Source organism: Rana temporaria, chromosome 8, assembly GCF_905171775.1.
Source record: "Rana temporaria chromosome 8, aRanTem1.1, whole genome shotgun sequence".
Lineage (NCBI taxonomy): Eukaryota > Metazoa > Chordata > Amphibia > Anura > Ranidae > Rana > Rana temporaria.
This window is the reverse complement of record NC_053496.1, coordinates 189,947,328-189,970,542: the sequence shown is the minus strand read 5'-3', so window position 1 is coordinate 189,970,542 and position 23,215 is coordinate 189,947,328. Positions and strand designations below refer to the sequence as shown.

Sequence of the window (23,215 nt, the reverse complement as noted above, 5' to 3'; positions counted from 1 at the left end):
TTGTACGTGAATGGGGCTGGGCGTAGGTTACGTTCACGTCGTATGCATTGAGCCATCGTTTCTTAGGGAGTATATGCGACGTGATTCTGAGCATGCGCGCACATGCGCCGTTCGATTGGCCATTCATTTACATGGGGTCACGGTTAATTTTAATACAACACGCCCACTACCTTCCTAATTTGAATTAGGCGGGCTTACGCCGGCCCATTTACGCTAGGCCGCCGTAACTTAGGGAGCGAGTGCTTTGTGAATACTGCTCTTGCCTCTCTATGTTACATCGGCGTAGCGCATATGAGATGCGCTACACCCGCTCAACGATACGCCAAGCTACCTGAATCTGGCTCTATATGTAATCCTTGGTGAGTTCCATGGAATGTCTCCATCTTTTTTTGAAAGAAGACATTTGCTGTCCAATTTTCATGTAGTGGTGGAATCTGTAACCTTTTCCGGATACAGCAGCGCCCACCGTAGGCGAAAGTTCATTTTGCAAGTTGCCCACAGCCCGCTGCCATAGTGAAAAGATCGGTTCTGTCTGTCCAGTAATGCTTGTTAGTCCTGCGGCTGTCCAGGATTTTTTTTCTTCCTCCGTAATGTGAGTAGCCTCATCAAGGAGAAAAGTATGACCTTTAAAAAAACATAAAGGGTTAGTGCCAGCATTCCTGCACTACAAGGAATGAAATAAGAAATGTAAAATCGCAATCAGGACGGCTGAAAAAAAAAAAGATTACGAGACACACATGTTTGCCTATCAGTGCCTCGAAAGTCCCAACCAACACCCCCCTTGTTGACCCATTAGTGTTGATGCCAATTGGCCTCAAGCAGCCTCTTGTATCCCTAGCTGGGTCTCACCTTCTACATATTAAACGGGATGCTGGCACATTTTATTTACTCTTATAGTTAGTTAACAGAGGTGATACTCTCCCTTTTTGACGAGAGACACATAGCAAAAGAAAGGAAAAATAACCCCAAAAATGTTTTTTAGATATATTAAGAGTAATTCGGAGCACATTGCACACATAAAAGACGAGGATGGGAGGATGGTTACAGATGACACAAAGAAGGCAACTCTACTAAATGCCGCCTTCTCCTCAGTTTGTACACAGAAAAAAGAAGGGTTTTCCAACATGCGGGATTTCAGATGGGAAAATTCTGAGGGGAAAGCCAAGAACCTTCTCAGTCACTTTTCCCCCCTACACACGAGAGGCTTTCCCGACAGGAAAACTGTGATGAAGCTTTGGTCGGGAAGTTTTCCTATCGTATGTACAAGGCTTTAGTGGCACAACACAAGACATACCTACGTGGCTAAATTCGGAGTCAAGGGAATACTTAATAAATTTACCATAAATAAATTACCAGGACCAGGTGGCTTACACCCGCGAGTCCTCAGAGAACTCACTCAGGTTATAGCCAGGCCATTGTTCCTGATCTTTGTGGACAGCATACTGACAGGATTGGTACCAGCTGATTGGAAAAAGGTCAACTTGGTACAATATTAAAAAAAAAGGGCAGAGACATATTCCTGGGAATTATAGGCCAGTCAGCCTAACATTAATAGTATGTAAATTATTGGATGGGATAATTAGGGACTATATCCAAAGTTTTACTGAGGAGAACAATATCATTAGTAGTAATCAGCATGGGTTTATGAAGGGTCGTTCCTGCCAGACCAATCTGCTAACATTCTACGAGGAAGTAAGTAGCCATCTAGATGGGGGATTGCTGTGAATGTGGTGTATCTGGACTTTTCAAAAGCATTTTATACAGTCCCCCCATAGACGCTTAATTTACAAGCTGAGGTCGGCAGGCTTGGGCCGTAGGGTTTGTTCGTGGGTAAAAAAAAAATGGTTACAGGGACGGGTCCAAAGGGTAGTGATAAATAACGTGTACTCAGACTGGTCTGGAGTGGTGAGGGGGGGGTACCCCAAGGTTCTGTCTTGGGACCAAATCTATTCAACATATTCGTAAATCATGGGTCTTCAAACTATGGCCCTCCAGTTGTTCAGGAACTACAATTCCCATCATGCCCAGTCATGTCTGTGAATGTCAGTGTGTTACAATGCCTCATGGGATGTGTAGTTCTGCAACAGCTGGAGGGCCGTAGTTTGAGGATCCCTGATATAGAGTATGAGATGAATAGTTCAGTGTCAGTCTTTGCGGAAGACACAACATAAGCAGAGTAATAAACTCTCATCAGGACATGGAAATTTTGCAGAATGTTCTGAATAAAATAAAAGAAATGGGCAGACAAATGGCAAATGAGGTTTAATGTGGAGAAATGTAAAGTAACGCACTTGGGGGTCAAAAAACATTCATGAAAAATACTCACTGGGTGGAGAACCGATGGGGGAGTCAAGGATGGAGAAGGATATGGGGGTGCTAGTAGAGTGCCAAGCTGCAGCTACCATAGCCGGCAGAATATTAGCATGCATAAAAAAAGGGATACACTCCAGGGACAAAGCTATAATTCTGCCACCTCTGGTCAGACCTCATGTGGAGTTCTCCGTTCAGTTCTGGACGAGCAGAATTCAACCTAATAGGGCCTGCAGTACCGCATTTGTCCTGACGTACGGGGGCGCCGGAGCTGAGCAGAGTCGAACGGCAGCGATCGCCACCGTTCGGCAATGCTCTGAAAGACACAGAAATACTCAGTTTCCGAGCCTTTCCGACGTTTGTCAAGGTCAGCCGAGGTGTCCTCGGGCCTTTCCAGCCGTTTCCGAGGCTCTCCGGCGTCCCCCCCCCCCCCACCTCTGGCCACATACGGTATTGCATCCCATTGAAGTCAATGCGGAACTAATTATTTTCATTTCCATTGACTTCAATGGGAAAACTCGCTTTGATATGCGAGTACTTTGGATTACGAGCATTCTCCTGGAACGGATTATCCTCGTAATCTGAGGTTCAACTGTACCAGTATATATAAATTACCTTTATAAAAGGGTGTGACGGGAGTCCGTTTGGCCGGGGGGCTTGTGGAACCCAGCTAACCTTGAAGAGCACTGGAAACTCCTTGTCCAGCTCCCCGACCCCTCTTCTGTGTAAGTCATCCTGTGTCTATTAGGGGGCCACAGGGTGACCGAGAACCCCAGTTGGGTCTGCTTAACCCGACTCACCATAGAACCACACTGGACGCAGCATTTGTTGTCCTTGATTCTGTGTGTGGTTTGTGCTGAAAGAGTGAAGGGGGCTTTTTCACTTGGGACATTAATATTTCTGAAAAATATCCCTCCAGAAATAAATCAAGATAAATAATTTCACCTTTCCAACTGCTGATATGATTTATGAGTTTGGTCTCATTGACTGTTGTGGACTTTTTACTAGATTGTTTGGAGTGTGGCTGTTTCCCATTGTTCTATTGTTTCTCTCTGCCTTGGGAGCCACCTATTATGGGATGTTTGTTTCTAGCATTTAGACCAGTGGGAAGGGTGGAGAGGGCAGTCTACTGATGAGAAGTTGAATACCCCTGTGTGTCTCTTATTACGGAATGTAGTTTACCCCGCCCTGTGTCATTATAAAAATAGGGGGGATTGTCCCCTGAGTTTATGTCTGTTGGTACCTGAGTATGAATAAGTTTTCCACCCAGACTGGAAGCTCACACCTATGAATGGGTGGACCAAGGGAACTTGGATCATGCTGGAACTGAACAAGGGAAGCTGGTACGGTGGACAGACACTTGTGGCGTAGGGTGGTCAGTGACAAAGTGTATATCCAGATCTCCTCATCTCCATCGTCATCTGTGACCTTATATCTAACAGACAGAAATGTTAATGATTAGGGTTCAAATTTTGTCCAAGAAACACACACACATTGTACTGACCATCGACTGTTGACTAGTGACCCTTGATCATTGACCACTGACCATCAAGCATTGATCATTAACCACTGACCATCGACCATTAATTATCAACCATGGATTCTTGACCACTGGCTGTTGACTATGAAGCATTGATCATTAACAACTGACCATTGATCATCAACCATTGATCATTAACCATTGACCATCAAGCATTGATTATCCATCACTGACCATTGATCATTGGCCATTGACTATCCACCACTGATCACTGACCATTGATCATTGGCCATTGACCACCATTAATCATTGACCATTGACTCTCCACCACTGATCATTGGCCATTGACTATCCACCACTGACCATTGATCATTGGCCATTGACTCTCCACCACTGACCATTGGCCATTGACTATCCACCACTGATCACTGACTATTGGTCATTGGCCATTGACTCTCCACCACTGATCACTGACTATTGGTCATTGGCCATTGACCACCATTAATCATTGACCATTGACTCTCCACCACTGATCATTGGCCATTGACTATCCACCACTGACCATTGGCCATTGACTATCCACCACTGATCACTGACTATTGGTCATTGGCCATTGACTCTCCACCACTGATCACTGACTATTGGTCATTGGCCATTGACCACCATTAATCATTGACCATTGACTCTCCACCACTGATCATTGGCCATTGACTATCCACCACTGACCATTGATCATTGGCCATTGACTCTCCACCACTGATCATTGGCCATTGACTATCCACCACTGACCATTGGCCATTGACTATCCACCACTGATCACTGACTATTGGTCATTGGCCATTGACTCTCCACCACTGATCACTGACTATTGGTCATTGGCCATTGACTCTCCACCACTGATCATTGATCATTGGCCATTGACTCTCCACCACTGATCATTGATCATTGGCCATTGACTCTCCACCACTGATCATTGATCATTGGCCATTGACTCTCCACCACTGATCACTGACTATTCATCATTGGCCATTGACTATCCTCCACTGATCACTGAATATTCATCATTGGCCATTGACTATCCACCACTGATCATTGACTATCCACCACTGATCATTGACTATCCACCACTGATCACTGACCATTGATCATTGGCCATTGACTATCTACCATTGATCATTGACTATCCACCACTGATCACTGACTATTCATCATTGGCCATTGACTACCCACCACTGATCATTGGTCATTGACTATCCACCACTGATCACTCACTATTCATCATTGGCCATTGACTATCCACCACTGATCATTGACCATTGACTATCCACCACTGATCACTGACTATTCATCATTGGCCATTGACTACCCACCACTGATAATTGATCATTGGCCATTAACTATCCACCACTGATTATTGACCATTGATCATTGGCCATTGACCACCATTAATCATTGACCATTGACTCTCCACCACTGATCACTGACCATTGATCATTGGCTATTGACTATCCACCACTGATCACTGACCACTGATCATTGACCATTGACTATCCACCACTGATCATTGGCCATTGACTATCCACCACTGATCACTGACTATTCATCATTGGCCATTGACTACCCACCACTGATCATTGGCCATTTTCTATCATCTACTGTTAGTGGTACTTGGAGAGCTGATCTGGACACACACTGGAATTGCAACAAATAATGTAAAATCATCCACCATCATGGAACTCCTTTCTGCCCCATGTGTTCCACATTTCTCACCCGATTAATTGGTTCAGTCGCTGGCACCACAAGGAGCAGGTATGTAAAACGCGTCCTAGGAGGCGGAGTCTCTCAAACTTTCTCTGTGCTTCGTATACCGACATCTCATCTTCAATATAAAACATCACATCCAGTTTGGTCTGAATCCCATGTAAAGAGTAGATTTTGTCACACGTCTTCTGGTTCAAGTTGCAGCAGAACCTGTAGAGGGAACAGATAATGTCACCGACCAATCACCAGCCTGAATGTTAATCAGTTATATTGCAGCTTTATTTTATGAATGCCATGTAAAATGTGACCGAGCCGGCATAGAGTTCTCTCTGCTTACCCTCCCACAGAGAACTTGGCGATGGAAGTCGGTCATATGACTAGACATGTGCGATGTGTTTCATTTCAATAAAAAATTTGCACAAAAAATTGTTTTTTCGGGGGATTCGGATGTATCCAAATCACAATAGTAAGGAATTTAAATGAATGTGAAATAACGAAATTGGTCCAACAAGTCCAACCCGTACCCAATGTACCCCTACTCAGTGTCCCTGTACCCGACGTACCCATACCCAACCCTGTACCCGACGTACCTGTATCCAACGCTCCTGTACCTGATGTACCCCTACCCAGCATCCCTGTAACTGATGTAGCCATACCCAATGTCCCTGTACCTGAGGTACCCATGCTCAGCTTCCCTGTACCCGACTTAATCGTACCCAACTTCCCTGTACCCGTACCCAATGTCCCTGTACCCAACGTACATGTACCCAACATCCCTGTACCCGATGTTCCCCTACCCAGCGTCCCTGTCCCCGACAAAACCATATCCAATGTTCCTGTATCCGACGTACCCATACCCAACATCCCTGTACCCGACGCACCCATACCCAATGTCCCTGTACCCAGTGTACCCCTACCCAGGTCCCTGTACCCGATGTACCCATACCCAACCCTGTACCCGACGTACCCATACCCAATGTTCCTGTACCTGACGTACCCATACCCAATGTTCCTGTACCTGACGTACCCCTAGCCAGCATCCCTGTAACCGATGTAGCCTTACCCAATGCACCTGTACCCAATGTCCCGGTACCCGAGGTACCCCTGCTCAGCGCCACTGTACCTGATGTACCCATAACCCATGTCCCTGTACCCAACATGCCCAACTTCCCTGTACCCCGACGTACCCGTATGTTGCTTGGCGGCAAGCGGATATTTGCAGGGGTCTCCTAACTATGGCCCTCCAGTTGTTCAGGAACTACAATTCCCATCATGCCCAGTCATGTCTGTGAATGTCAGAGTTTTACAATGCCTCATGGGACGTGTAGTTTCACAACAGCTGGAGGGCCGTAGTTTGGAGATTCCTGACTTATAGTATAATTTTCACCTCTGGCCTGGTACAGCCCAGGGTCTGAGCCCCTCACACAGACAGTTTTTAATTTAAATTTATAATATAATTCTCACCTGACCATCTCCAGTGTACATCCGGGACGTCTGAGCGCATCGCATAAATCGCAGACTTCAAAATCTTCCAGAGAGGGGCGAAACAGGACCAGCTTTTTCAGAGATTTGCTTGTTGACATCAAAGACAGGAGACCTTCACTTACTATGGAGGCGTCACATTTAAACCTACAGAGATACCACCAAGTAGACGTCAGCCAATCACTGAAATCCAATAAAGATTTAACACCTTCATGTCATTTCAAAAGTCATTTTCAATTATTTTTTAAATCTGCAGCTTTCATTCAAATAGTCCCCGGTGATCCCGCCGGTCCTTGTTCAGGGACTTCCTGTTTTAGGGTGACAGCTCTCTGTACTCCTTTGTTGTCACCTTCTCACACTCTACCCATGGAGACTACAAGCGGGTGTGAGAATGTTCATTGCATAGACATGGTCCACCGATGTCACCATCAGGAAACCCACCCTGAGTCATGTCCAGGGGCGGACTGACCACTCGGGCACTGCCTGAGGGCCCCATGCCACTAGGGAGCCCCATCAGGAAACCCACCCTGAGTCATGTCCAGGGGCGGACTGACCACTCGGGCACTGCCTGAGGGCCCCATGCCACTAGGGAGCCCCATCAGGAAACCCACCCTGAGTCATGTCCAGGGGCGGACTGACCACTCGGGCACTGCCCGAGGGCCCCATGCCACTAGGGAGCCCCTTCAGGAAACCCACCCTGAGTCATGTCCAGGGGCGGACTGACCGTTCAAGCACTGCCCGAGGGCCCCATGCCACTAGGGAGCCCCATCAGGAAACCCACCCTGAGTCATGTCCAGGGGTGGACTGACCACTCGGGCACTGCCTGAGGGCCCCATGCCACTAGGGAGCCCCATCAGGAAACCCACCCTGAGTCATGTCCAGGGGCGGACTGACCACTCGGGCACTGCCCGAGGGCCCCATGCCACTAGGGAGCCCCTTCAGGAAACCCACCCTGAGTCATGTCCAGGGGCGGACTGACCGTTCAAGCACTGCCCGAGGGCCCCATGCCACTAGGGAGCCCCATCAGGAAACCCACCCTCAGTCATGTCCAGGGGTGGACTGACCGTTCAAGCACTGGTAGGATTTTATAAGATAACATGACGAAGTAGTTATGTATTGTGATTTTTGTAATGAAAAAGTTTAAAGAAGTACTCACTCAATCAATGAACATTTTTGCAGGAATGGAAATAACATTTGCAGATCCTTGCTGTCCATTTTTTCGCAGGAAAATTGCATCCTTTGAAAAGGTTTGCAGTTCTTCAAGAAGTAGACCAGTTGCCGAACACAGTTCATGTCCCGGGAGAAACTAACTTTAAAGAATTCCATGACAGACATCACTTTCCTCACTACGTTCTCATCCTGCATCTCATACAAGCAGCAAACCCGGTCATTGGTCAACTCTACATCAAATGAAAATGAACCAAGCCAGCTTCTCATGGCAGGAGTGGCTTGGAATGAAATATCACAGCTCAGAATTTCGGACAATTCCTTCGCCTGATTAATATCTGAGAGGCCGTACAGAAATTGAACCATTAATGATAAATGGGGTTGAACATGAAAGGTTGAAATGAAAGGTTTCCCAAAATACATATGCGGGGAGGAAAGAACTTCTTTTGCTCTAGAGACCTCCTGGTCCGCCGCCAGTGCCTCTTCCAGCACGTAATACAGAGCAGCAAAGAATTCCTGGACAGTCAGGTGAATGAAGCCGTAGGAGGTGCTAACCCCAATGTCCTGGTGAAAGATGCTCTCATTCAGAAATACAGACTCCACCTCTGTCATGGAGAGTCCATGTCTTCTCAGATCCGCCTCCTCAAATAGAATTTGCTTCCTAAAAACTCCCTCATTGGCTAAAGCGCACACCCGCCTTAGACACGTGAGCACCAGTTGCTTCCTCCCGTGGTACTTTATCAGACCCTTCAGGTAGAGGACGTAGATGGAGGTGGTTGTTCTGCACCGGGATAAATCAAAGTCCCTTTTCATTTCTTGTTTCATCACAGTACACACAATCCAGCATGAGATAGGGATGGAGCACATGGCGAATATAATCCGATTCTCTTTTATTAATCCAAGAACCTTCTCTGCTACATCTTTATCATCAAAGAAATTGTAGACGTATTTCTCACAATCTTCTTCTGTAAATCCCAGAATTTCCACATGGCGTGACTGTTGGAGGAGGTTTTCCAGTTCCTTCAGCACGAACGGTCTTGTGGTGACGATCGCAGAAGATCCATAAAGAACTTGTTTGTTGAGTAAACTTCTCAAAATAACTTTGAGGTGGGTTTCCTGAAAAGGATCCTCACAAACCTCCGATGGATCCTCCAGAGACCATCTGAGCTCATCCAAACCATCAATGATGAAGAGTAACTTTCTAGGGTTACTCAGAACTGACCTCATCATCTCCTCCGGACATTGCAATGTACACAGTCTGGACAGAAGTCCCGCAAGGCTTATTTTTCTGGGTATGTTATTGAGTTCTCTACAGCTCAGACTAAACACAAAATCAAAACAGTCTTGAAAGAGATTCCCAGAGGCCCAGTCCAGTACGATCTTCTGGGAAGTCATGGTTTTGCCAATCCCGGCAGGTCCTTGTAGCACCACTATCTTAGGAGTAAAGCCATCCTTATCAGGATCGAAGAGAGCCTGGATGGTGGTTGGGGAGTCTTCAGCAGAAGATCTGTCATCTCTTCGTTGAAGAGGCCTTATACTACTTATTCCAAACTCTCTCTCTTGCTGGTTCTGATAGTTCTTTATCAGCAGGAGCTGTGTATATCTTTTGTCTAGATTAACAGATTCCCCAATACGTGAGTTATGTTCTTTGACACGTCCATATCTCTCTTTCATAGATGTCATGTATTGTATACTCAAGTCTGACGTAAAGAAAACAAAAAAAAAATACAATAGTTAAATATTGCTCAAAAAGACTTAAGGGAGTCTACTTAGGGGCGTACATACAGGGGTTGCCATTGCGACCCTGTCTTATGCTCCAGGGGGCCCATGTGACCCCCTGTATGACTGAAAAAGAGGGGCGCTTCTCCTCCACTCCCCCGGTAGACATTTAGTTGCTGCAGGAGGGAAATGGAGGGCATTGGTTCCTCTACAGCAGGGGTGCCCAACCTTTTGAAGAGCGAGGGCCACTTAAGCAACTTGGTAACCAGTCAAGGGCCACAATGAGCAGAGCGGGCGGATGACAGGTCACGGCTACTTTATAGGCACAGATGAAAGGGGACAAATTTTCTTCTGTTTTTTTGGATTGGAGGTAGGCAGGCGTAAACAGACATCTGTCGCTCTATAGGAGGTGAATTGAGGGTCCCATTTGGTCGGGCTGATCGTGTGAAAAGGGCCTAAGACTGCTTTCACACTGAAGTGCTGCGGTTTACCCACACCGCGGGTGCAGCGTAGTGCACCTGTATTTATCCTGCAGGTTAGCTGAACTTTTGCCATAGACTCCACCTGTGGCAAACACCGGCACAGTAGAGGAAGCATCGGCTTAAGGGGCTCTGCACTGCAGCTGTTTTCTTCCTCTACCACCAGCTTCATTCACAACACTGATGGTGTGGTGTAGCGGGTCGGCACCCTGCGCTCTGGGCTTGACATCCCACCATTCCAGAGCAGGAGGTCACGGGCCACAACAGAAGGCTCCGCGGGCCACATGTTGGCCACCCCTGCTCTACAGGCTGTTGCTGCCACCTGCCGACCTGCTGCCCCAGGCTCCTGTGCGCTCTCTCCTGGCCTCCCCCCTTGCCCTCCTGCAGTGCTGCTGGGTTTCCTCCCCACCTCCCGCCGGCTTGCTGCGGGGGATCTGTCGGGATAGGGAGCAGGGAAAGGGCTGGTAAATGTACCATATCCCGACTTCTTCCTTGTCTTAATGGATAGAGTCAGTGAGCCTCTGTACAGAGCTCTTCCTGTTTATTCATTCTGTGAAGCTGAGGCCCCAGAAAAAGGGACTGATGAATATGTTCTCACTCCCTTTCTCTGTCTTAACAGTGATGCCTAGTACACACGTACGGGATTCCCAGCGGAAAAGGTCCGCTGGGAATCCCGAGGGAAAGCCGAGAACCTGCTCGGTAAGCTTTTCCCCCTACACACCCGAGGTTTTCCTTGACAGGAAAACTGCGATGGAGCTTTGGTCGGGAATCCTGGCCGTGTGTACGCTCCATTGCAGTTTTTCACATAGGAAAACTGCTGGGAAAAAGACCGCCGGAATTCCGGCGGAAAAAAAGAGAGCTGGTTCTATTTTTTTTTCCCGGCACTTTTCCTGTTGGGAAAACTGCGATGGAGCGTACATACGTCCCGGTTTTCCCGGCCAAAAGCTCTCATGACAGTTTTCCCGACGGGAAAACCGGTCGTGTGTACGAGGCTTGAGACATCATGGGTCTGTTTAGACTCCCGATATTTCACCAAAGCCCTCAATGTGGGTCCTAAAAATATGTAAAAAGTTATAAAATATAACACTGTAAATAAGTAAAATAATATGGTTAAAAAATAAACAACAAAAATAAAAAAATACCAACACCGGTGGCAGAACTACCAGGGTGGCAAAGGTCTCAATTGTGACTGGGCTCTGGCATTCAGCAACCATGGCGGGAATACGGCCATACTGGGTCAGTTGCCTTTACCCTTCCGTACTCTATCCAAAAACTACAAAAAAAGTTTTGACGTTTTTTATACATGTTTGTGTTTTGTAGATTTTACGCACCTTGAATTCGATCATCAGCCACGATCTTCCGTAATCCTAAAGAAAAATTTCCACAATTAGTCGAGTAAAATTGTTAATCCGATCTACACCAAAACAATGGTGATGGCTAAATCAATTGACACTTATGTGGGACAAGGATTCAATCTGAGACCCTCTCAGTAAAGAAATCCATCTGAACATAAAGCTCCTCGGAGGAGTAATCATATGATTGTGAGAAGGTCACATGGCCAGAATGGCCAATAAACCCAAAGTGTGGACCTGTCTTAATTTATTAGCTGAGAACTTCACCACATATTGTAGTCCTTCTAAGAAAGGTGACCAAGAGTAGAAGAGTTCCAGCAAGTCTAAGCACCAAATTGTAGGAGGACTTAGGAGACCGCTAGAGAACATCACTTCTAAAATGTTGGTTTATTATCCATAAAAACCTTCTATCCTGGAAATAAAAAGGTCAAAAGAGTCTCCAACTGTGTCTACATTGAGTGTCCATTTACAAGAATTGGTCAAACGTTGGACCAGTGAAGAATAGCGTGCCAGAGACCTCAGATCCTCTCCAATTCCTTCACCCCGAAGATCACCCCAATTCCTGTAACTTCACCTCGAAGATCACCCCAATTCCTGTATCTTCACCCCGAAGATCCTTTTCAATTCCTTTAACTTCACCCTGAAGATCACCCCAATTCCTGTAACTTCACCCTGAAGATCCTCTCCAATTCCTGTAACTTCACCCTGAAGATCACCCCAATTCCTGTAACTTCACCCCGAAGATCACCCCAATTCCTGTAACTTCACCCCGAAGATCCTCTCCAATTCCTGTAACTTCACACCACAGATCCTCTCCAATTCCTGTAACTTCACCCCGAAGATCACCCCAATTCCTGTAACTTCACCCTGAAGATCACCCCAATTCCTGCACCTTCACCCCGAAGATCACCCCAATTCCTGTAACTTCACCCCGAAGATCCTCTCCTATTCCTTTAACTTCACCCCGAAGATCACCCCAATTCCTGCAACTTCACCCCAAAGATCCTCTTCAATTCCTGTAACTTCACCCCGAAGATCACCTCAATTCCTGTAACTTCACCCCGAAGATCATCCCAATTCCTGTAACTTCACCCCGAAGATCATCTCCAATTCCTGTAACTTCACCCCGAAGATCCTCTCCAATTCCTGTAACTTTACCCCGAAGATCCTCTCCAATTCCTGTAACTTCACCCCGAAGATCATCTCCAATTCCTGTAACTTCACCCCGAAGATCATCCCAATTCCTGTAACTTCACCCCGAAGATCCTCTCCAATTCCTGTAACTTCCCCCCCGAAGATCATCTCCAATTCCTGTAACTTCACCCCTAAGATCACCTCAATTCCTGTAACTTTACCCCGAAGATCCTCTCTAATTCCTGTAACTTCACCCCAAAGATCCTCTCCAATTCCTGTAACTTCACCCCGAAGATCCTCTCCAATTCCTGTAACTTCACCCCGATGATCACCCCAATTCCTGTACCTTCACCCCGATGATCACCCCAATTCCTGTAACTTCCCCCCCGAAGATCATCCCAATTCCTGTAACTTCCCCCCCGAAGATCACCCCAATTCCTGTAACTTCACCCCGAAGATCACCCCAATTCCTGCACCTTCACACCACAGATTACCCCACTTTCTGCGCCTTCACACCTCAGGTCATCTCCCATTCCTGCATCTTCACCTCGAAGATCCTCTTCAATTCCTGTAACTTCACCCTGAAGATCCTCTCCAATTCCTGTAACTTCACCCTGAAGATCACCCCAATTCCTGTAACTTCACCCCGAAGATCACCCCAATTCCTGTAACTTCACCCCGAAGATCCTCTCCAATTCCTGTAACTTCACACCACAGATCCTCTCCAATTCCTGTAACTTCACCCCGAAGATCACCCCAATTCCTGTAACTTCACCCTGAAGATCACCCCAATTCCTGCACCTTCACCCCGAAGATCACCCCAATTCCTGTAACTTCACCCCGAAGATCCTCTCCTATTCCTTTAACTTCACCCCGAAGATCACCCCAATTCCTGCAACTTCACCCCAAAGATCCTCTTCAATTCCTGTAACTTCACCCCGAAGATCACCTCAATTCCTGTAACTTCACCCCGAAGATCATCCCAATTCCTGTAACTTCACCCCGAAGATCATCTCCAATTCCTGTAACTTCACCCCGAAGATCCTCTCCAATTCCTGTAACTTTACCCCGAAGATCCTCTCCAATTCCTGTAACTTCACCCCGAAGATCATCTCCAATTCCTGTAACTTCACCCCGAAGATCATCCCAATTCCTGTAACTTCACCCCGAAGATCCTCTCCAATTCCTGTAACTTCCCCCCCGAAGATCATCTCCAATTCCTGTAACTTCACCCCTAAGATCACCTCAATTCCTGTAACTTTACCCCGAAGATCCTCTCTAATTCCTGTAACTTCACCCCAAAGATCCTCTCCAATTCCTGTAACTTCACCCCGAAGATCCTCTCCAATTCCTGTAACTTCACCCCGATGATCACCCCAATTCCTGTACCTTCACCCCGATGATCACCCCAATTCCTGTAACTTCCCCCCCGAAGATCATCCCAATTCCTGTAACTTCCCCCCCGAAGATCACCCCAATTCCTGTAACTTCACCCCGAAGATCACCCCAATTCCTGCACCTTCACACCACAGATTACCCCACTTTCTGCGCCTTCACACCTCAGGTCATCTCCCATTCCTGCATCTTCACACCTCAGATGCTCTCAAATTCATGCACCTTCACTCCAAAGATCACCCCAATTCCAGCACCTTCACACCTTAGTTCCCCCCACTTTCTGCACCTTCACTCCTCAGGTCATCTCCAATTCCTGCACTTTTACCTCAGATCATCTCCAACTTGTATACCCTTACACCTCAAATCCCCCCAATTTCTGCACCTTCGCACCTCAAATCCCCCCAATTTCTGCACCTTCGCACCTCAAATCACCCCAATTTCTGCACCTTCGCACCTCAAATCACCCCAATTCCTGCATATTCACACCTTAAACCACCCCAATTTCTGCACCTTCATACATTGGATCACCCCAATTCCTGCACCGTTACTGCAGGTCATACCTTTGGGTCATCTCCAATTCCTGAATCTTCAAACCTCAAATCACCCCGATTCCTGTACCATTACCTCAGGTCATCTCTAATTACAGCACCTTCTTACCTTGGGTCATCTTCGCACCTTAGAACACCCCAATTCCTAAACCTTCACATCTCAGATCCCCCCATTTCCTGCACCTTCACACATCAGATTCCTCCCAATTCCTACACCATCACACCTTAAACCTCCCCACTTCCTGCACCTTCATATCTTGGATCACCCAAATTCCTGCACCATTACTGCAGGTCATCTCTAGTTCCTGCACCTTAATACCTCAAATAACCCCACTCCCTGCACCTTAATACCTTGGGTTATCTCCAATTCCTGTACGTCCACACCTGAAATCACCCCAACTCCTGTACCGCGGTGATCAAGTCAGGGACCCAACCAGCGGAAGTGACACTTGCAGAGCAGCTTTGTGTGTCAAGCCAGGGACCCAGCAAGCCAATGGGGTGACGCTTGGGAAGTATCTGGAGTGCCAAGCCAGGGAATCAACAGGGAAGCGGGGGTGAAGCTTGAAGGAGATACCACCACTAAGCTTTGAAGAGCTCAAGGGATTCAGAGTCAGTGAATCAGAGAGTCCAGTGAGAGACCAGGAGCTCAAGGGGCTACCTTGCGGACGTATAACCCCCCTAAACTCTTCACTCTGTGTGTAACCCCCCTGAACTCTGCATGTAACCCCCTGAACTCTGCACTCTGTGTGTGACCCCCCTGAACTCTGTATGTAACCCCCCTGAACTCTGTATGTAACCCCCCTGAATGCTGCACCCTTTATGTAACCCCCCTGAACTCTGCACTCTGTGTGTAACCCCCCTGAGCTCTGCACTCTGTATGTAATGCAATCCTGGTATTTAATGCCATTTAAGCCTACTGTTTGGGAAATCTGACCACACCCACTATTTGATGTGATTTGGAGGATGTGTGTGGGGGCAGGTTTTTTTTTGGGGGGGGGGGGTCGTGGTTGGGTTCCAGCACCTATAGTTTGAGAAAAAAAGCCCTGCCTAGAAGTATCTCTATGCGTGTGTCTCCACAATGGGAAATCGGCTGTTAACGATTACTTGCTGGAACTCCGACTCCATATCTTTGATGTGATGGAGACCTGCTGAATAACATTACCTGATAATGATGTTCCTTCCAGGTGTTCCATGACCCCGGGGTTGCTGGCTTGGAGGGCTCCGTAGAAGATGTCCTTGTCAGTGAAGCTCCATCCTCTGCTGAATTGATACAGACCCCTCATCTTCTCCTGGGGGGTCTCCTTAGCCTTCACCGTGTCATAATGTTCCTGAGTCAGAAGACCTTCTTGTAGTAGAATGTCCAACACTGGAGGTATCATAGTGATCCGCTGGATGAGCTTCTCCCGGTGCTGATCCACAAAGTGCTTCTCACCTTCAGTACATGAATATAAATCACATGGTCACATGACTTCTACTTCCTATATAACAGATCACATGTGTATAGATGGTGTGACGGGAGTCACTTTGTGTGGGGGGTTTGTGCTGATGATAATATGTGTTCTCTATGGATTATTTATTAGAGGGCTAGTGAATCTTCCCGGGTTCCATTCACCAAGGGGTTGGTGATTTCTGTTTGAACATTCTAGAATAGGAACTTAGGGCCAGATTCTTGTAGTTCCTGCGGCGGCGTCGCGTAAGCCATTTACACTACGCCACCCCAACTTACAGGAGCAAGTGCTGTATTCCCCAAACACTTGCTCCGTAGTTTGGGGCGGCGTAGTGTAATTGGCCCGGCGTATCCCTGCGTAATTCCAAGGGGGCGGCTTGTATTTAAATTAAGCGCGCCCCGTGCCGTTCGAACTGCGCATGCGCCGGGCTTAAAATAGCCCAGTGCGCATGCTCCAGTTCTCGACGGAAAACGTCAATGACGCCGAAGTGTGCGTCATTGACGTAAAGTCGTATTCAAGAACGACTTAGTAAAACGACGTACCCGACGGGAAAAGACGACGCGGACCCGACGCCATACTTAACATGGCATACGTGGGACTGGCGTAAGGTTACCCCTCATATAGCAGGGGTAACCTTACGCTTACGCAAACGACGTAAGCGACGGTTACGCGACACGATTTCATTTGGGAATCGGCGTATCAGGCTCATTTGCATAAACAAATGAGACCTGAATGTAAACGCCACCTAGCAGCCGGCGGCGAATTACATTTAAGATCCGACAGTGTAAGTGACTTACACTAGTCGGATCCTAGCCTAAATCTGGCGTATCTTGTTTTGTGAATACAAAATGATACGCCGGCGGGAAATTCGATTTACGCCGGTGTATCAGTAGATACACCGGCGTAACTTGTTTGAGAATATGGCCCTTAGTGGTTAATCCTAGTGTGATGGGAGGGCCCGTGGAACCCAGAATCCCTGAAAAGTGTGGGGGGGGGGGGGGCATTACATCGCTGGAGATCGAGAATGGATTACATCGCTGGAATCTTTTTTTTTTCTTTTTTAATAAAGGACTTGTCCCAAGCCGTCTCCTGACGTTTTTACACTTTGACCTTTTTTTTGTGAAATGGTAGGGGTACAATGTAGCCGGACAGTCTTCTCCTACTATAGTTTGTTGCTTACTAGGTTGAGGAGGGGGGAGATCACTGTTTGTATTGTTAATTGTAATTAGATTTGCTATTGTGAGAAGGTTTTCTGTGTTTCTAATTATGATAACGTTGATTGTGTCTTCTGAGCTAAAAGACGGCAAGTCTGTCCTAAAAGTTCATGCCTCTGAGTCACCTAGGATTATATAATTGGCTCATGTTAATTGGGTTTCTGGTTACAGTTTGTATTGTTTATTGTAATTAGATCTTCCGCTATTGTGAGAAGGTTTTCTATGTTTCTATATATGATAATGTTAATTGTGTCTTCTGAGCTACAAGACGGCAAGTCTGTCCTAAAGGTCATGCCACTGAGTCACCTAGGATTATATAATTGGCTCATGTTAATTAGGTTTCTGGTCACAGTTTGTATTGTTTATTGTAATTAGATCTTCCGCTATTGTGAGAAGGTTTTCTATGTTTCTATATATGATAATGTTGATTGTGTCTTCTGAGCTACAAGACGGCAAGTCTGTCCTAAAGGTCATGCCACTGAGTCACCTAGGATTATATAATTGGCTCATGTTAATTAGGTTTCTGGTCACAGTTTGTATTGGTAATTGTAATAAAGATCTTCCGCTATTGTGAGAAGGTTTTCTGCATTTCTATATATGATATTGTTGATTGTGTCTTCTGAGCTACAAGACGGCAAGTCTGTCCTAAAAGGTCATGTCTCTGAGTCACCTAGGATTATATAATTGGCTCATGTTAATTAGGTTTCTGGTAACAGTTTGTATTGTCCTCCTTGTGTCTATATTTGAGTGAGATCACAAATAAAAAGGGCGATTCCTGATGTACTCCAAGACTGGTGTGGTCTGGTGACTGGGTGGGTTAAGGAGTCTTGGACAGTGCTGGTTCTGGACAGAGGAAGCATGGACGGGGGACATAGTCCTGTTGAGGACGAGGGTTCTTCACACCTACTGAAGGTCTATGGGGGGGCAAATCTTGACATTGTGGACATTTTTAGGGCTAATAGGAAAACTGGTTTGAGTCAAACTTTCATCAACATTCCAGATAGCCAGTCCTTCGATTATCCTACTAGAAGACGACCCTGAGGAAGTCTACTGGCTCCACGACGACTGACTGGTGCCTGAATTGTATAGGTATCGGTCCCCCTTCTGTTTTACATTATATTTATAGAAATACATTCTACAACACAAGTCACACCAAAGACCTCTCCGGGATGGTAGTTCTCACCTGCAGGAACATTGGACGCCATTGTCTATCATAGGAGACCCCCCGATCAGATGAGGACCTGGACATTAAAGGAGACAATTATTATAGCTAAACTGATTACATTGTAACACTTTATAATAAATCCAGACATCAGACCTCCAGAGTGATATCACAGCTATATTAAGAGCCGGTTCACACGGGGGCGGCACGACTTTGGGGGCGACTCGGCAAGGCGATCTCAAGACGACTTCAGAGGCGACTTTGCAAAAAGTCGTACAAGAACCTTTTTCTAAGTCAGAGCGACTTGAGTCGTTCCTATTAGAACAGTTCCATTGAACAGAGGGGAGCGTGACTTGTCAGGCAGCTGAGTCGCCCCTGTGTGAACCGGCTCTAAGGTGACCAGATTTTTTTAATCACAGCCTGTCAAGTCTAGTGCCGCGTACACACGCTCGGAAATTTCCGACCATGTGTAGGCCCTTTGCTGTGTCAGACATTTGCTGTCGGAATTTTCCGACAACAAAAATTTGAGAGCTGGTTCTCAAATTTTCCGACAACAAAATCCATTCTCGTAAAATTCCGAGCGTGTGTGGACAATTCTGACCCACAAAATTCCACGCATGCTCGGAATCAAGTACGAGACGGGAGCGCTAGGTCTGGTAAAACTAGCGTTTGTAATGGAGATCACACAGTCGTCACTGAAAAGCACGAATCGTCTCTCGCCAAACTTTTACTAACACGACTGGTATTGAACTTCCCTTTAATAGTGCCGTTGTACGTGACTGCGTTCTTGGCGTTCGAAATTTCCAACAACATTTGTGCGACCATGTGTGTGCGAGACAAGTTTGAGCCAACATCCCGTCGAAAAAAAAATCCACGGTTTTGTTGTCGGAATGTCTGATCGTCTGTACGCGGCATTACTCTCCGGGCCCCTGGCTACTACTGGGTGGGGAGCGGAGGAAGATCACTCTGGGGAGCGGAGGAAGATCACTCTGGGGAGCGGAGGAAGATCACTCTGGGGAGCGGAGGAAGATCACTATGGGGAGCGGAGGAAGATCACTCTGGGGAGCGGAGGAAGATCACTCTGGGGAGCGGAGGAAGATCACTCTGGGGAGCGGAGGAAGATCACTCTGGGGGGCGGAGGAAGATCACTCTGGGGAGCGGAGGAAGATCACTCTGGGGGGTGGAGGAAGATCACTCTGGGGAGCGGAGGAAGATCACTCTGGGGAGTGGAGGAAGATCACTCTGGGGAGCGGAGGAAGATCACTATGGAGAGCGGAGGAAGATCACTATGGGGAGCGGAAGAAGATCACTCTGGGGAGCGGAGGAAGATCACTCTGGGGAGCGGAGGAAGATCACTCTGGGGAGCGGAAGAAGATCACTCTGGGGAGCGGAAGAAGATCACTCTGGGGAGCGGAGGAAGATCACTCTGGGGAGCGGAGGAAGATCACTCTGGGGAGCGGAGGAAGATCACTCTGGGGAGCGGAAGAAGATCACTCTGGGGAGCGGAGGAAGATCACTCTGGGGAGCGGAGGAAGATCACTCTGGGGAGCGGAGGAAGATCACTCTGGGGAGCGGAGGAAGATCACTCTGGGGAGCGGAGGAAGATCACTCTGGGGAGCGGAAGAAGATCACTCTGGGGAGCGGAGGAAGATCACTCTGGGGAGCGGAGGAAGATCACTCTGGGGAGCGGAGGAAGATCACTCTGGGGAGCGGAGGAAGATCACTCTGGGGAGCGGAGGAAGATCACTATGGGGAGCGGAGGAAGATCACTCTGGGGAGCGGAGGAAGATCACTATGGAGAGCGGAGGAAGATCACTCTGGGGAGCGGAGGAAGATCACTATGGGGAGCGGAGGAAGATCACTATGGAGAGCGGAGGAAGATCACTCTGGGGAGCGGAGGAAGATCACTATTGAGAGCGGAGGAAGATCACTCTGGGGAGCGGAGGAAGATCACTCTGGGGAGCGGAGGAAGATCACTATGGAGAGCGGAGGAAGATCACTCTGGGGAGCGGAGGAAGATCACTCTGGGGAGCGGAGGAAGATCACTATGGAGAGCGGAGGAAGATCACTCTGGGGAGCGGAGGAAGATCACTATGGGGAGCGGAAGAAGATCACTCTGGGGAGCGGAGGAAGATCACTCTGGGGAGCGGAAGAAGATCACTCTGGGGAGCGGAGGAAGATCACTCTGGGGAGCGGAGGAAGATCACTCTGGGGAGCGGAGGAAGATCACTATGGGGAGCGGAGGAAGATCACTCTGGGGAGCGGAGGAAGATCACTATTGAGAGCGGAGGAAGATCACTCTGGGGAGCGGAGGAAGATCACTCTGGGGAGCGGAGGAAGATCACTATGGAGAGCGGAGGAAGATCACTCTGGGGAGCGGAGGAAGATCACTCTGGGGAGCGGAGGAAGATCACTCTGGGGAGCGGAGGAAGATCACTCTGGGGAGCGGAGGAAGGCAAGGAGATAAGCAGGCAGGCGGCTGGCCGGGACTTGAGCCAAGGCAGAAGAACATGCGAGCGGAGCTGAATGGGCTTTCCCCCCCAAACCAGAAGGAATATTCCCTCCTCTCTGACCAGCACATGATCATCAGAAAGGGGCACAGAAAGGGGCACAGAGCGTAGAGTGGGGTGTGTAATTCAGATTTTTTTTCAGTTCTGCACTGACTGTCTTTAAAATTGCCCCCTGTTCCGGGGGTAAACCCAGGGACAGACTTGGTCCAGGACAGTGTCCTCAATCCGGGGACTGTCCCCGGGAACAGGGGATATCTGGTCACCCTAAGCTAGATGAATACCCAACACAGACTGTAGATGACCCCCCCCCCCCCCAGCCGCCACCATACAGGACCCCAGACCACTCTTCATCTATTGCAGGGATATGCAATTAGTGGACCTCCAGCTGTTGCAAAACTACAAGTCCTATCATGCCTCTGCCTCTGGATGTCATGCTTGTGGCTGTCAGGGTCTTGCTAAGCCTCATGGGACTTGTAGTTCTGCAATGACTGGAGGTCCGCTAATTGCTTACCCCTGATCTATTGTATGTGACAAGTCAAAGATCTGACCTACAAGTCACAACCAACATGAATATCTGAATGATGAACTTCCCAACCTCCCTCTCCTTCCCCTTTATATCCCGTACCAGGACGGTACTGTGGTCCCGTGATTTGGCCAGAGAAACTCTGTGCTAGTATGTGGTGGTGATACGACCTCTTACGGGTAAAGCCCCGGACACACGGGCCCGGATTCTAAGGAAACAAATGTTGTTTTTACTGACGAGATTCCTGGCAAGATTTTCTTGCCGGCCGGGTGTACAGACACTCCATTGAAAAGAACCGCCGTTGTTTTACATGGCACGAACGCGGTGACGTCATAGACTACAACGAGCATTCGATGCCGTCACCGCCATGTTGCTTCACCCTACCTATGCCTTGGAAGCTGTCGCGCATGCGTCAAAGTCATTTCGAGCATGTGCGGGTTTCCATGGAGACAGGTAAGTATACACACGCTCGGGTTTCTCGGCAGGAAAACACGGCCGAGAATCTCACGACGAGACAATAGAGAGCAGGTTCTCCATTTTCCTCATTGAGATTCTGGGCAGTTTTCTTGATGAGAAACCTCAAAGCCTCGTACACGCGCACGGTTTACTCGGCTTAAAAGTCTACAACACAAAAAGAATCCTTAATAAAAGTTCTTATCTGTGCGCTCCCTGCAGTATTTATATGGAAATGGTTCCATCTCCGTTCCCCTAATCTATGGAGCAGATCTATGAAAAGAGTTCCTAACACCCAATCATAGAATACCCCGACATCTACCCCCCGACATCTACCCCTCCTCCAACACCTACCCCCCCGACATCTACCCCTCAACAACTACTCACCTGTCATCTACCCCTGAAACCTACCCACCCGACATCTACCCCCCTCCGACATCTACCCCCCCAACATCTACCCCCCTCCGATATCTACCCCGCCTCCCACATCTACCCCCCTCTGATGACATCCCCCCAACATCTACCCCCCCGACACCTACTCCTCAACAACTACTCACCTGTCATCTGCCCTCCAACACCTACCCCTGAAACCTACCCACCCGACACCTACCCCCCCAACATCTACCCCCCCTCCGACACCTACCCCCCCGACACCTACTCCTCAACAACTACTCACCTGTCATCTACCCCTGAAACCTACCCACCCGACACCAACTACTCACCGACTCTTATTCCTCTTCTCTTCTACATTAGATGCCAATCAGATCAGCCTCTCCCCGGTATAGGGAGGTGTAATGGCGACGTGTTTATTTCATAGAAACTGAAACCAAATTCCATTTCCTGTTCTGTAAATTTCACAATAACAGCCGAGCTCTTTTCATTGTCAGCAATCTACTGTCCCCTCCCCCTTCCCTCCACTGACCAATCATATCCCCCGAATGACTATTTCCTCATATTTCTCTACATTCCAGAGAGAGAGAGAGAAACCTCCGATACCAAGAAACAGTCTACATTTATATAGCTCTGACATATACCGGAGCGCTGTACAGAGAACACTGAGCCAGTCACATCAGTCTCT

At 47.9% G+C, this 23,215-nt stretch overlaps 1 protein-coding gene across 1 annotated transcript; it reads right to left on the bottom strand.

Annotated features, from left to right (window-relative positions):
* Positions 1–267: 267 nt before the first annotated feature.
* On the bottom strand, positions 268–22,990 carry LOC120909771 (NACHT, LRR and PYD domains-containing protein 3-like). Its single transcript, XM_040321499.1, has 9 exons — positions 22,860–22,990; positions 18,673–18,730; positions 15,990–16,259; positions 11,730–11,765; positions 8,190–9,900; positions 7,016–7,180; positions 5,561–5,761; positions 3,554–3,745; positions 268–624 (listed from the first exon to the last, which is right to left on the bottom strand). Exons 2-9 carry the CDS (start codon positions 18,692–18,694, stop codon positions 606–608), a joined length of 2,616 nt encoding a protein of 871 aa, XP_040177433.1. The 5' UTR covers positions 18,695–18,730; positions 22,860–22,990; the 3' UTR covers positions 268–605.
* Positions 22,991–23,215: the final 225 nt, after the last annotated feature.

What these genes read in the sequence shown, in the direction of transcription:
- LOC120909771 (XM_040321499.1), bottom strand. Translation starts at nt 18,694, where the DNA reads ATGGCGTCCAATGTTCCTGCAG. An exon ending in GGCGTCCAATGTTCCTGCAG is followed by an intron (nt 16,260 to 18,672) that starts GTGAGAACTACC and finishes CATGTACTGAAG; the next exon opens with GTGAGAAGCACTTTGTGGAT. An exon ending in CGACTGAACCAATTAATCGG is followed by an intron (nt 3,746 to 5,560) that starts GTGAGAAATGTG and finishes TCTGTCTGTTAG; the next exon opens with ATATAAGGTCACAGATGACG.